The sequence below is a fragment of the Carassius gibelio genome, chromosome B3 (genome assembly GCF_023724105.1).
Source record: "Carassius gibelio isolate Cgi1373 ecotype wild population from Czech Republic chromosome B3, carGib1.2-hapl.c, whole genome shotgun sequence".
Lineage (NCBI taxonomy): Eukaryota > Metazoa > Chordata > Actinopteri > Cypriniformes > Cyprinidae > Carassius > Carassius gibelio.
Genome location: NC_068398.1, coordinates 28344870 through 28360705, shown reverse-complemented (window position 1 = coordinate 28360705; position 15836 = coordinate 28344870). Strand labels below are relative to the sequence as shown.

Sequence of the window (15836 nt, the reverse complement as noted above, 5' to 3'; positions counted from 1 at the left end):
GTGCATCTGAAGGGTCATAAAAATGAATGGGCGAATGTAGAACCAGATAAAAAGAAATGTTGGACAGGATCAGTTCTCGGGAAAAAGAGGCGGACTTCAGTTTGACCAGTGAGTGTGGAACTTGAGCACGTCATTTTCGCGGTAATGTCTCGCAACAACAACAGCGCTCTGCAGCAGGAAAAATACTCTCGAGAAGGATAATGAAAATGTGTGTTAAAACATGGCAACGTACGTCTTTAACCTTTTTTTTGCACTGTATTGGACCTCCTTGAAGCCAAAGGAATGAGAGGGGAAAACTTTTAAAGGTAAGTATAGCTTTAATGAAACTATAACGTATAGTGTTTCCCTCCATTTTTATCTTTAGAACAAAAAAGAATATACTTGCAGCCATTACGAACACAGAGCAGTTCGGGTTATTTATAGTATTTTATTGGTGGTTATGATCTACTTTAGACTAACGTGAGTTACAAATATTTAATTTGTTATGTGCACCTCATATAATGTTTTAATAACGTCACATTTGAAAAATCGACTGGTAAATAATAGGTAGCCTATAAAGTACAATGATATATTGTTTCATATTACGGAAATTCGTTCAGAACAAAATTCGTTCGTTTTTAGTATAAATACGCTCAAACAACTCATAAATTAAATTTGTTCACTGTTGCATGCATGATCTGACAGACTCCTCCTCCTCCTGACCTAACAGAAACGTCAGAGCCTGTTTCCCGCTGTCCGCGGGAAATGCAAATGTTTTCGTTTTGGGTCCAGAGACAAAACATAACACCGAACTTTAAACGACAAATACGAATGGATTTCAATCTGGGAAGAAGACAAAACGCGGAACCTTTGATCACAGCCGCTGTTTTCGGGTGGCGGGCTTGTTGACGGAGTTCGTCGAACGGAAACTGGTGTGCGACGCTAGTGAGAGGTAGTGATGGGAAGTTCGATTCTTTTCCGCGAACCGGTTCTTTCGGACGGTTCGATTCAATAAACCGGTTGAAAAAACCGGTTCATCGGTTCTTTCACGCTCGACGTAATGACGTCATTGGCGATGACGTAATGGCGTCACGTCTATCAAACATTCAAATATATAAAGTCAGTAATCATAACTTTAGTCAGTTAAAACCTCATAATCATGAAAAGTTTACATTTGAGTTTTGCAACAACACCTAAATACAGTAACAGCAATAATGTGCATATGAGGATTTCTTGAAGATATAAAGTAAATAAATTAGGTGTCATCAGCGCAGAAACCATGATCCACTTACTAAACATAATCCATTGCGATGTATTTGTTATTAAATTAACTTACGTTTCGCCAGATTGCCCTTCATCCAAGCCCTCAAATACCCGCTCATAACATTACTAGTACAGAATCAGAATCAATCACCAAAAGAATCCCTTCGGTTCAGAGACATGCTGTGAGTCAGTTGGCTTCACGCTGAATCGCGCATGCGCAGTATCATCAGTTCATCGGTTCTCAATTCGGACGCGTCCGACAGAAACGATTCTCGGTTGAGTGTACTGGTGATCCGAAAACCGAAGCAACCGGTTCTTGACTCGAGAACGAGAATCAGCTCATCGGTTCTCAAATCGGACGCGTCCGACAGAAACGATTCTCGGTTGAGTGTACTGGTGATCCGAACACCGAAGCAACCGGGTTCTTGACTCGAGAACGAGAACTGCTCCAGCAGTGGGCGTGTTTGTTCATTATCTGGCTCGGCTCGGTGTTCATCTTCAGTTCGGTCTTCACAGCATTCAGTGTACTGTTTGAGTAAATGGATTACCCCGGAATATTGGTTTATTCTGACTCAGAGGGAGTGTCAGTCATGTTAAAAAAGTTAACAGCTTAAGTAATTTGTGGATTTATGCTTATTGGAGACGTGAACCGTTTCAAACGATTCAGTTCGATTTGGTGAACTGGTTCAACCGGTTCACTAAGAAGAACCGGTTAAATTGAACGATTCGTTCACGAATCGGCCATCACTAGTGAGAGGGAGTTTGTATCGGATAGATACGTTGGGAGCGGATACTTTCGTCGAGAAAACGAATTGGGTGTTTGAGAGAGACGGCGGGTGGCACAGCTGTACTGTGACTGGACCGGAGATGGAAGAAGGAGATGGAAGAGGACGAGATAAGGAGAAAAGTGGTAAGGGAAAGCAGATAGAGAGAAAAATTGAAAATCAGAAGAAGAAAAGGAAGGCAAATACATTAGGTATTAGCAGTAACTCGGAGTTGAGTGGAGAGGAGAGTGATACGTGTACTTTAGAAGAACGAGATGATGAAGAGTTTAAAGTAGTTATTAAATTTAAAGATGGAGGTGGAGTGGAAGGTGTAAATCCGGTTCGATTGACTGTGGCGTTAAAGAAAGCAGTTGGAGATATAATTGCAGCAAGGGTTCTGAGAAATGGAAGTTTACTGATTAAGTGTAAAGATGTGGGTCAGAGAGATCGGGCTCTCAAGCTGGAAAAATTGGGGCAATTTCAGGTGGACAGGGTTGTAGTTGATCAGGGAAGGAATCAGTGGAGTAAGGGGGTGATTACAGGTATCCCGTTGTGTGTAGGGATGGAAGAGGTGAAATCTAATTTAAGAGGTGGTACTATAATGAGTGCACAAAGACTTCAAGCATCAAGAGAGGGGGCTAAGGTGGATAGCCAATCAGTTTTGCTGCAGTTTGAGGGTGAGGCTCTCCCAAAAAGAGTAACAATTGGATATATGAGTTTACTTTGGGGTTGAGGGACAGGATAGACGAAAGGTAGTATGGTGTGGGGACTTTAACGCTCATAGCCCACTTTGGGGTGGGAAGAAGTTGGATAGAAATGGTCAGGTCATAGAGGAGTTGTTGGATTTAAAAGGGCTGGTGTGTCTTAATGATGGTAGAGGAACAAGAATTGATATGGTATCTGGAAATGAGTCGGCGTTAGATCTTACAATTACGTCTAATGATATAGGAAGATTATGTGAATGGGAGGTATGGGAGGAATCAACTGTAGGAAGTGATCATTTTCCTATATTATGTTCTATTCAAATGAGGACGAAAAGACGGTCTGAAGAGGGAGGAAGGAGATGGATGTTTGGTAAGGCAAATTGGGCAAAATTTAAGGAGATTTGTGAGGAAAGGTTAGATGAGGAGGTTAGAGAAATGGATATTGACAGAGAATACAGTAGTTTCCAGGAAATTATTAAAGGGGTGGCAGATGAAACTATTCCTAAGAGCTCTGGAATAAGGAGAAGGAAAGCAGTTCCGTGGTGGACAGAGAAATGTGGAGAAGTAGTAAGAAATAGGAATAGGGCTTTTAGGCAGTTGAGACGGACGCATAATTTTGAGCATTTAATTCAATATAAAAGAGCTCAAGCATTAGTAAGAAAGACTATTCGACAGTCTAAGAGAGATTATTGGCGTCAGTTCTGCAGCTCAATAGGTAGAATGACACCTGTGGGAGAAGTGTGGGCGATGATAAAGAGGATGGGTGGGGAAAGGAGGGAATGGGTTTACCCTGTAATGGTGAGTGGGGAGGAGAAAGCTGTGACGGATAAGGAGAAGGCAGAGATGATGGCAAAAGCTTTTGTAGTAATACATAGCTCTGATAATCTGGAGGGAGAATGGAAGAAAGGAAGGGAAAGGACATTTAGGACATATCCTGGGGTCTTAGGAAAAAGAGAGGAAGTAGATGATGCATTGAGTGCACCATTTTCTAAGGCAGAGATGGAGAGAGCAATTAAACGGGCAGGGATGACAGCACCAGGAGGAGATGAACTGTGTTATGCTATGTTGACTTTTATGGGTGAGATTGCGTTAGGAAGACTGCTTAGATTATATAATAGAGTATGGGAGGAAGGACAACTTCCAAAAAGTTGGAAGGAAGCAATTGTAGTTCCTATTAGGAAACCAGGGAAGGATCCTGCAAAACCTAATAGTTATAGACCAATTGCGCTGACATCCCATATAGGTAAAATTATGGAACGTATGGTAACAGACAGACTGGTCTATTTTTTGGAGAAAAGAGAATTAATTGATTCTTATCAAAGTGGATTCAGGAAGGGAAGAGGAACAATGGATCCAATAATGTGCCTGGAAGATGAAATAAGGAAATCCCAGGTTAATAGGGAATCAGTGGTGGCAGTCTTCCTTGACGTTGAGAAAGCGTATGATATGATGTGGAAAGAGGGGATGTTGATTAAATTACATCTTTTGGGAATAGGAGGGAGGGCCTTTAACTGGGTAAAGGATTTCCTGTACGAACGCTCTATTCGGGTGAGAATTGGGAAAGAATTATCTGGTAGTTATATGGTAGAAAATGGAACACCTCAGGGTAGTGTTATCAGCCCACTGCTCTTTATCATTATGATAAATGATGTATTTTCAGATGTAGGGCCTGGCATTGGAAGATCGCTGTTTGCAGATGACGGGGCCTTGTGGAAGAGGGGAAGAAACATAAAATACACAGTAAGTAAGGTTCAGGAAACAATAGAACAGGTAGAACGTTGGTCAATGAGATGGGGTTTTAGATTTTCAAAGGAAAAATCTCAAGTGGTTTTCTTTACAAGGAAAAAGATAGGGGAGGAAATTAATCTTAAATTATATGGACATGTTCTGGAGAAAGTAGAGTCCTTTAGGTTTTTGGGAATGGTTTTTGATGCTAGGTTAACATGGGCAGGTCACATAGAGAAAGTTTTAGTAAAGTGTAAAAAAGTATTAAATGTGATGATGTGTCTGACAGGAGTGGACTGGGGGGCGAGCAGGCAATCACTGAGGGAGATATATGTTTCACTGATTAAGTCTGTTATAGATTATGGTTGTATAGCATATAGAGATGCAGCAAAAACTACACTGGCTAAACTGGAAGTAATACAAACTCAAGCACTTAGGATATGCAGTGGGGCTTTTCGGACATCACCTGCAGTGGCGTTGCAAGTAGAGATGGGTGAGATGCCTTTACATTTAAGGAGGGAACAGTTGGCAGCTAACTATTGGGCAAACCTACAAGGACATAATAGGTCCCACCCAACTAGAGTAGTAATGCAGGTGTGCTGGGAGCATGAAAGGGTTAAAAGTCAGAGTTTTGGATGGGTATGTGATGCTATTGGAAAAGACTTGGGGTTAGAGGGTATAGAATTTAGTCCAACAGTTCCGTTGCCTGTCAGACCACCATGGTTGTTTGTGGAACCTATAGTGGATTTGCAGTTATTAAATAGAAACTTAAAGAGTAGAGTAGAGGTGGATTTATGTAGAGTTTTTTGTGAACATCTGAATGAGGAGTTTAATGGGTATCTGGATATTTACACAGATGGGTCTAAAGATCCTAAGTCTGGGCAAACAGGGGCTGCATTTGGAATACCAAAAATGGGAGTTAAGGTACAGAAGAGACTGTCTGATCAAATATCTGTATTTACAGTGGAATTGATGGGTATCTGGTTGGCTCTACAGTGGGTAGAAGAAACAAGACCGGATAAAGTTGTAATTTGTTCAGACTCTAGTGCAGCACTAAAGTGTTTGCAATCATTTAAGTCAAAATCAAGACTAGACATAGTATATGAGGTACTAGAATGTTACACAAGGATTTCTCAGTTGGGGGTGAAGGTAAAATTTACATGGGTACCAGCTCATGTTGGTGTTAAAGGAAATGAAATGGCAGATGGTTTGGCAAAACAAGCCAGTAAAAGAGAAGATGTGGAAATATCAATCTTAATGAGTAAAACAGAAGCTAAAACAAAAATCTGGATGGAAATTATGAAAAAGTGGCAGTGTGGTTGGGATAGAGAGGAGAAAGGGAGACATTTATACAGAATACAAAAGAAGGTTGGGACAGAGAGGATCACTGGAAGGAGTCGAAGGGAAGAAATAATTTTCACTAGGTTAAGGATTGGACATTGTGGGTTGAATAAGTGCTTACATATTTTAGGTAAGCATGTAACAGGAAGATGTGAATTTTGTGACAGTATGGAATCTGTTGAACATGTGGTACTTGAATGCCAAAAATATGATAGAGAAAGGATAAAGATGAAAGAAAGCATAAGGAATTTGGGGGTGCAAGGGAATTCACTTAGGGAACTTCTGGGATTAACTTCAAATGATATCAGTACTCATTTATTTACCTTCCTTAAGGACACGGGGATAGCAAATAGAATATAGAAGACAAAAAAAAATTAATTAAAGGGTGGGGGAAGAGAGTTGGAAGTCTCCATTTTAGTTTTAGTTTCTCTTTGTCTAGCTCCGGTTCACACTCCAGTACAGTAGGTGGCGGTAATGCACCATTGAAGTTGGATGCCAACCGCCGTTAAACATCAAGGAAGAAGAAGAAGAAGATTTCAATCTGGAAATCAGTAAAGCCCCTTTCACACTGCCATTCCGGCAAATACAGGGGTAAAGTGTTCCTGTAATTGTTCCCTGGTCGCTAGATTTGCCACTTTCACACTGCCAGGGATGACCCGGTATATGTGCGTGCTTTCACACACAACCCTTGAAGATCCCGTAATGACACGTGACATCAGCGCGTGACGTGTAATGTACGAGTCGACAACGCTAGGCACGTTATACTTTCACTGAAGCAAGTGAACGATCTCGTCGTCAGCGCGGAAAGTGAGGAACTAACTGATCTCTGCTTCATTACAGGCTGCACATGTTTTCTCGTCGCGAATGTTGATCTTCCTTCAAAACAGCTGGTAAAAGAGTCGCGCGATAACGCGTGTCATCACTTCGATACCGAATTAGATCTGGCTTTTGTTCACACAGCGCTCGTTCCGGATCGATTACCGCAATGTTACTATGTCCCCGACCCGGGTTCGATTCGGTAATCAATTCCGGGACGTGGTTGCTTTCACACAGAAGGCGACCAGGCAATGTTACGGGAATATTGCGGGTCCGACGTGCAGTGTGAAAGGGGCTTAACAGAGGTCAGAATTTTTCTGTTTTAGCTGTATGCGCGTTGTCAAACTATGTCTTGCTCACACAGATTGTATATTTGCTTTCTCTTCCTGTTACTTACGGTTTTTAACAAGATAGACGACATTATTAATCGAAACGTATAATAATCGCCATTTCAGACGAATTTATGCAATGCTAAATGTTTAAATGGATAAACAATGACTTTAAAACATCATCGGACACTGGCCAATAAGTTTTTAAGCACTGACTATAAATTACATTCAGACAACTATTTATTGAAGCTAGTAATACCATGTAAAATAGCAAATCAAGATCAGATTTATATTTGATTACAATAACGTTTTGCTTTCTAAGAGTTATCCTAATTTAAGTATTTCTCACCACAGCTATAATAATTGTTTTTTTTGGTGGCCTCTAAGAATAGCCGGGAGTTTCCTGTGCTGCTGTGGACGTGACAACCCTGGTGTGTACCGATTATGTAACGCGTTAACAGACGTTCAGCTCTCAGTTGAAGAAACAACGCCATCTCTTGGTGAAAGCACTGTATGACCATCGGATTATGGTAAAGGTGGAGGTATTATTAGGACAGTTTAGAAAGGTGAAACACTTCTGACAGTCTTCCGATCACTAACTGCACAGACTTTGATCAGAACTAAATTATTTGCATCTGAATTTCTTTATTTTAAATGACTGATGACGTGATGTTGAAGTTTTCAATTGTACAATGCTAATAGCCTTTCTATTCTTTTTCTACCCAGAGCATGTGGATCAAGATTATGAAAAAGCTTTAAATTAAGCATTTATAAGATGGAGCACTGGCCCCCTGGAAATCTTTGTTGCTCGAGCCACATCTGTTGCATATTCCTGAGAGGAGCTGATGTCAATGTTGCCCCAGCCAATATCAAGAATCTATCTTTCTAAGACTATTTTATTCCCAGATCACGGGCAGGGATGACAGCACCAGGAGGAGATGAACTGTGTTATGCTATGTTGACTTTTATGGGTGAGATTGCGTTAGGAAGACTGCTTAGATTATATAATAGAGTATGGGAGGAAGGACAACTTCCAAAAAGTTGGAAGGAAGCAATTGTAGTTCCTATTAGGAAACCAGGGAAGGATCCTGCAAAACCTAATAGTTATAGACCAATTGCGCTGACATCCCATATAGGTAAAATTATGGAACGTATGGTAACAGACAGACTGGTCTATTTTTTGGAGAAAAGAGAATTAATTGATTCTTATCAAAGTTGATTCAGGAAGGGAAGAGGAACAATGGATCCAATAATGTGCCTGGAAGATGAAATAAGGAAATCCCAGGTTAATAGGGAATCAGTGGTGGCAGTCTTCCTTGACGTTGAGAAAGCGTATGATATGATGTGGAAAGAGGGGATGTTGATTAAATTACATCTTTTGGGAATAGGAGGGAGGGCCTTTAACTGGGTAAAGGATTTCCTGTACGAACGCTCTATTCGGGTGAGAATTGGGAAAGAATTATCTGGTAGTTATATGGTAGAAAATGGAACACCTCAGGGTAGTGTTATCAGCCCACTGCTCTTTATCATTATGATAAATGATGTATTTTCAGATGTAGGGCCTGGCATTGGAAGATCGCTGTTTGCAGATGACGGGGCCTTGTGGAAGAGGGGAAGAAACATAAAATACACAGTAAGTAAGGTTCAGGAAACAATAGAACAGGTAGAACGTTGGTCAATGAGATGGGGTTTTAGATTTTCAAAGGAAAAATCTCAAGTGGTTTTCTTTACAAGGAAAAAGATAGGGGAGGAAATTAATCTTAAATTATATGGACATGTTCTGGAGAAAGTAGAGTCCTTTAGGTTTTTGGGAATGGTTTTTGATGCTAGGTTAACATGGGCAGGTCACATAGAGAAAGTTTTAGTAAAGTGTAAAAAAGTATTAAATGTGATGATGTGTCTGACAGGAGTGGACTGGGGGGCGAGCAGGCAATCACTGAGGGAGATATATGTTTCACTGATTAAGTCTGTTATAGATTATGGTTGTATAGCATATAGAGATGCAGCAAAAACTACACTGGCTAAACTGGAAGTAATACAAACTCAAGCACTTAGGATATGCAGTGGGGCTTTTCGGACATCACCTGCAGTGGCGTTGCAAGTAGAGATGGGTGAGATGCCTTTACATTTAAGGAGGGAACAGTTGGCAGCTAACTATTGGGCAAACCTACAAGGACATAATAGGTCCCACCCAACTAGAGTAGTAATGCAGGTGTGCTGGGAGCATGAAAGGGTTAAAAGTCAGAGTTTTGGATGGGTATGTGATGCTATTGGAAAAGACTTGGGGTTAGAGGGTATAGAATTTAGTCCAACAGTTCCGTTGCCTGTCAGACCACCATGGTTGTTTGTGGAACCTATAGTGGATTTGCAGTTATTAAATAGAAACTTAAAGAGTAGAGTAGAGGTGGATTTATGTAGAGTTTTTTGTGAACATCTGAATGAGGAGTTTAATGGGTATCTGGATATTTACACAGATGGGTCTAAAGATCCTAAGTCTGGGCAAACAGGGGCTGCATTTGGAATACCAAAAATGGGAGTTAAGGTACAGAAGAGACTGTCTGATCAAATATCTGTATTTACAGTGGAATTGATGGGTATCTGGTTGGCTCTACAGTGGGTAGAAGAAACAAGACCGGATAAAGTTGTAATTTGTTCAGACTCTAGTGCAGCACTAAAGTGTTTGCAATCATTTAAGTCAAAATCAAGACTAGACATAGTATATGAGGTACTAGAATGTTACACAAGGATTTCTCAGTTGGGGGTGAAGGTAAAATTTACATGGGTACCAGCTCATGTTGGTGTTAAAGGAAATGAAATGGCAGATGGTTTGGCAAAACAAGCCAGTAAAAGAGAAGATGTGGAAATATCAATCTTAATGAGTAAAACAGAAGCTAAAACAAAAATCTGGATGGAAATTATGAAAAAGTGGCAGTGTGGTTGGGATAGAGAGGAGAAAGGGAGACATTTATACAGAATACAAAAGAAGGTTGGGACAGAGAGGATCACTGGAAGGAGTCGAAGGGAAGAAATAATTTTCACTAGGTTAAGGATTGGACATTGTGGGTTGAATAAGTGCTTACATATTTTAGGTAAGCATGTAACAGGAAGATGTGAATTTTGTGACAGTATGGAATCTGTTGAACATGTGGTACTTGAATGCCAAAAATATGATAGAGAAAGGATAAAGATGAAAGAAAGCATAAGGAATTTGGGGGTGCAAGGGAATTCACTTAGGGAACTTCTGGGATTAACTTCAAATGATATCAGTACTCATTTATTTACCTTCCTTAAGGACACGGGGATAGCAAATAGAATATAGAAGACAAAAAAAAATTAATTAAAGGGTGGGGGAAGAGAGTTGGAAGTCTCCATTTTAGTTTTAGTTTCTCTTTGTCTAGCTCCGGTTCACACTCCAGTACAGTAGGTGGCGGTAATGCACCATTGAAGTTGGATGCCAACCGCCGTTAAACATCAAGGAAGAAGAAGAAGAAGATTTCAATCTGGAAATCAGTAAAGCCCCTTTCACACTGCCATTCCGGCAAATACAGGGGTAAAGTGTTCCTGTAATTGTTCCCTGGTCGCTAGATTTGCCACTTTCACACTGCCAGGGATGACCCGGTATATGTGCGTGCTTTCACACACAACCCTTGAAGATCCCGTAATGACACGTGACATCAGCGCGTGACGTGTAATGTACGAGTCGACAACGCTAGGCACGTTATACTTTCACTGAAGCAAGCGAACGATCTCGTCGTCAGCGCGGAAAGTGAGGAACTAACTGATCTCTGCTTCATTACAGGCTGCACATGTTTTCTCGTCGCGAATGTTGATCTTCCTTCAAAACAGCTGGTAAAAGAGTCGCGCGATAACGCGTGTCATCACTTCGATACCGAATTAGATCTGGCTTTTGTTCACACAGCGCTCGTTCCGGATCGATTACCGCAATGTTACTATGTCCCCGACCCGGGTTCGATTCGGTAATCAATTCCGGGACGTGGTTGCTTTCACACAGAAGGCGACCAGGCAATGTTACGGGAATATTGCGGGTCCGACGTGCAGTGTGAAAGGGGCTTAACAGAGGTCAGAATTTTTCTGTTTTAGCTGTATGCGCGTTGTCAAACTATGTCTTGCTCACACAGATTGTATATTTGCTTTCTCTTCCTGTTACTTACGGTTTTTAACAAGATAGACGACATTATTAATCGAAACGTATAATAATCGCCATTTCAGACGAATTTATGCAATGCTAAATGTTTAAATGGATAAACAATGACTTTAAAACATCATCGGACACTGGCCAATAAGTTTTTAAGCACTGACTATAAATTACATTCAGACAACTATTTATTGAAGCTAGTAATACCATGTAAAATAGCAAATCAAGATCAGATTTATATTTGATTACAATAACGTTTTGCTTTCTAAGAGTTATCCTAATTTAAGTATTTCTCACCACAGCTATAATAATTGTTTTTTTTGGTGGCCTCTAAGAATAGCCGGGAGTTTCCTGTGCTGCTGTGGACGTGACAACCCTGGTGTGTACCGATTATGTAACGCGTTAACAGACGTTCAGCTCTCAGTTGAAGAAACAACGCCATCTCTTGGTGAAAGCACTGTATGACCATCGGATTATGGTAAAGGTGGAGGTATTATTAGGACAGTTTAGAAAGGTGAAACACTTCTGACAGTCTTCCGATCACTAACTGCACAGACTTTGATCAGAACTAAATTATTTGCATCTGAATTTCTTTATTTTAAATGACTGATGACGTGATGTTGAAGTTTTCAATTGTACAATGCTAATAGCCTTTCTATTCTTTTTCTACCCAGAGCATGTGGATCAAGATTATGAAAAAGCTTTAAATTAAGCATTTATAAGATGGAGCACTGGCCCCCTGGAAATCTTTGTTGCTCGAGCCACATCTGTTGCATATTCCTGAGAGGAGCTGATGTCAATGTTGCCCCAGCCAATATCAAGAATCTATCTTTCTAAGACTATTTTATTCCCAGATCACACAGAACGATTCATTTACCAAGTGTAGAGATCCAGTTGCAGCTGTTCTTGACTCACTGAAGTGAGTCTTCAAGCAATGTGACGCATCTCTGATAATATAGAATATAGATAAGTCTTAGAATTAATATATAAAGCTTTAAAATAGACTACATAAGAGCTTAGAGTTCACATGCACTGACATTGATAGATGTTTTCTTATGGTTGTCCTCTTGCACGGACAGCTCTTTTCACCTTGCTGTGAAATTTGTAGTGGTTTTACTGGATATATTACACATTCTACTACTTTTTCACTCCGTTAATCCTTAGCAGTGATTTGAGAGAAGAGAATAACAGTTAAAAGGCATATGATTTGCTGTTCTTTACTGATGTCACGCTTTCAAGTGCATACGCTCCATAAACTCAAAGCCTGAGATGACAGAGAAAGTTGTTGATCAGCATCATGGTACCATCAAAGCAGCACTGGATTGGATTGGTTTTGTCAACTCAGAAATAATTCTGTTACCTGGAGTTTGTTCAGCCACCATCATGGTGCAAGCCCCCTGGTGCCCCACACCTTGAGTTTGTGGAGGATTTGTCTATAGGTGTGAAAAGTTACTAATGGCAAGTGTTGTTTTTTTTTTTATATATATATAAAAATCATATTTATGTTACATGTATGTAAATTGTTTTTTTAACTACATCTGCTGTAAGATGATGATCTGTTTTAGGCTTGGTATGAAATTCTTGAATGTATACATAAATCTGGGATATTGGGTAATCATTGAAAACAATGTTAAAATAATGTAAATCGATGTCTAATGTATCTTCCTCGCTGCCTTAGCAGTTTGAAATTATATAATAAATGCATAATTCATTCCCCATTTAAGATCTTTTTACTTATGTTTTTTTACTTATTTACTTATTTTACTGCTATGGTTCAGCATTAGAGGGTTTGCTGGTCTTAGCTGGTTTAAAATGGTCTCTTGTCTAACTGATCTCTGTTGAGAGCTCAAAACCCTCTCTATAACAGCCCAAACAGGCTGGGAGACTTGAGATTTTGTATCACGTGTTTGTGTTGTCTTTTTATGTTGTCAGTTTTGTCACAATAAATTATTAATTCTGGTTCATGTATTTTATTTTGTGCACACATTTGAATTAACTTAATAGTGCATGCCTGATAGGCCGATTCCTTTTAGGAAATAAATTTGCTCATTTGCAGACCATGCATAGTCTGAGAGCTCTGATTAAAGGCCCTGTCCCAAATGAAAGACTTCATGTGTTCTTGCGGTCTCACGGACTTACGCGTGTCCGTTAAGTCCATGAGACCGTACAGTAGGGTGTCCCATTTGTAATTGTATCGTTCAGAAGGATGCTCGCGAGCGCGCCTTTGTGGACGTTTCTTTCTAATACTGAAGCCCTCACTGGGGCGAGATCTGCAGCAAGAGCTACGGGGAGCTATGAAACCAACCAAGCCAAACACAAATGTTTCCTGTGTATACGCTTCCTGTGCAATCTTGAAACAGAATAACTGTGCGTTCACACCGCCGGCGTCGAGAGCGTCAAAAAGCGCTCTTGCCGCTCTGCTCACGACGCTGCAGAAAGATTCGTGAGCGCTTAGACGCTCTGACGTAGATCGAATGCTTATTTTGTATTTAAAGTGGCCGCAAAGCAAACAAGCTTGTTGATCTCGTGCAGACTAACCACAAGGAGGGTAACGTTATAAGTTAACCTCATTACATATTGTTGTGGACTAAATATTAAGATCCTTTACTTAAAATTAACAAATCTCAGACACCTTGGTCAACGTATCACTTTTAATTTATTTTTTATGTCCCTGTACACAAACAGGGACACCTCATAGATCATTGCAAACTTGAAACAGCAATAATCAACCTGTCCTCCATTGTGCTTGGGAACTAATGGTCAGAGCTGCGTTCTCTGGAATCCTCTCAAGCGGTGGACTTCTACGTTCCGATTGGTTGCTGCCCAACCGCGTCATAGCTCATTACCATAAAGTTGCCTTGATTTCAACTCTCCTCGACGCTCTGCAAGTCGCGCCGCGCCGCTCCTCGTCGCTGCTCGATGCCGGCTTACATTGAAAATGAATGACTTCCGGCCGCTTTGACGCTCTCGACGCCGGCTCTCGACGCCGGCGGTGTGAACGCACGGTAACGCGTCATAACAGACCCCTCTCCCAATAGGTTCACATAACAACACTCCACCAATAGCTGAACTTTTCACACGAAAACGTCTTTCGCAATCTAAATCTCTCAATGACTTTCGCGGCTGCTTCGCCACAATCAAACATCGAGCTCTTATTTCACGCGCTGTGGTGCATGGCTGGGACATTTGAATCAGCTTCGATTGTCGCTTATTTAAAGATCGTAAGGAATTACTAAAGTAAAAAACCAGTGACTGACATGGAAATCAATCACGAGGGTGAGAACTTAACTTTTAATCTTATTAAACGCTTATTATTACTGGTCCGCTATAACTTGTGTATAGCTATACATATATAACTATTTTAGAGTTAATTGGGAACACGCATACCAATATTTAAACTGATAATAATAGATGGTTTTGATTAGATCACAAGTTTTTTAAAGTGTCTGAGTGTTTTAGCTACAGGCTTGCACAAGGGACGAATGTCTTCAATAGGCTAGTGATATATCAAGACAAACGACAAATTAGGACATTTCACGTGTCCTCCTCACTATAAAACAACAACAGCAACAAGAAACTCATAAATGAGGTTTCATTTTAAATTTAGTGATTTTTATAGTTTTCAGTGAGGTTTGGGAGATAAACAAACAAATATCACTTTCATTAATCTGACAGAAAAACAATCCAAATCCTTCGAAACAACCTGTCGGGCGCTCTCAAGGCTCCTTCGCTCTGTCGCGTGCTGTCAGGGCTCCTTTTCTCTCTCAGAGCTCCTTCTCTATGTCTATCGCTCTCAGGGCTCATTCTCTCTGTCGGGTATCATAGGTATCAGGTATCATAAACTGTCCCAGGTATCGCACACTGGATGCGTCATCTTCACATCTTGTTATAATCTCACGATTTGCTGTGCAACTCATGTAGCGCTCTGCAATCTCTTGCTTGCGCTGAAATGACCATAATAACGGTTTTATTTTATCACTGGCTTGGGCGTGCGGTTTTTATATTCCTGGTAATTTAAATGGAAAAATAAATAAGTGGAGCGACAAGATTTTAAACAGGATGCAACGGTGCCTCGGCTCGGCGTGTGGACACTCGTGTACATTAGTCAACATTTGAAGTGGATCAAAAAAGTTAATCAAAGTTGACCTAGGACAAGAAGATTTTAGGACAACTTTGATGAACGTTTTGATCCACTTCGAGTGTTGACTAGTAAATTTGAATTTTAAAGACGTGGGGCACAAACAAACAATAAAACCATCACAGAAAATTCCGATTGTTTCCACTATACAAAAAAAATCTACTTCTAACCATAAAAAATGGTTTTCTCTAGTGTGTTTTGGGACATATTCCATTAAGATTTATTAGTTTTAACAAGCCACCGATATAGGAGATGACTAGTAGAGACCCACAAGTACCATAACAGTTTCTAGGATAACCAATACAAGTCTCATTATATTCAGTAAAACCACTACAAATTTTGTAATGGTGTCTATTGTTTTTTTCAGCAGGGGTCCGATGTGCAATCCTCTTTAAGCTTTGCTTTGCGTTTGTTAGCGGCCCCTATATTAAAATAAACTCTACTGCAGGTTCCATGTTTGAATGTCTGTGGAGGCCACTAGTAGGAGTCTGGAGATGCCTGTGGAGCCTGGTGACTGATGACTCTGGTATGTATCTAATGGATTTCCAAAATGTTATTTCAATGTAAAAGGTTAACATAAAATGCTACACAGGCCATTTAACTTGCAGTGTTTGTTCTTGT

General features: G+C 40.4%; 2 protein-coding genes across 4 annotated transcripts in view; both read left to right on the top strand.

The window, feature by feature from the left end:
- Nucleotides 1–15836, top strand: part of hmox1a (heme oxygenase 1a) — a 76456-nt gene that overhangs the window by 15529 nt on the left and 45091 nt on the right. The window lies entirely within an intron of this gene.
- Nucleotides 4458–13036, top strand: LOC127951829 (uncharacterized). Of its 3 annotated transcripts, none has more exons than XM_052549873.1 (2): nucleotides 4458–7352; nucleotides 11752–13036. In XM_052549873.1, exon 1 carries the CDS (start codon nucleotides 4496–4498, stop codon nucleotides 6134–6136), a length of 1641 nt encoding a protein of 546 aa, XP_052405833.1. In that variant the 5' UTR covers nucleotides 4458–4495; the 3' UTR covers nucleotides 6137–7352; nucleotides 11752–13036. The 3 variants fall into 3 exon arrangements, with proteins under 3 accessions (XP_052405833.1, XP_052405832.1, XP_052405831.1); XM_052549872.1 differs by having other exon boundaries at nucleotides 4458–7451; XM_052549871.1 differs by having other exon boundaries at nucleotides 4458–7487.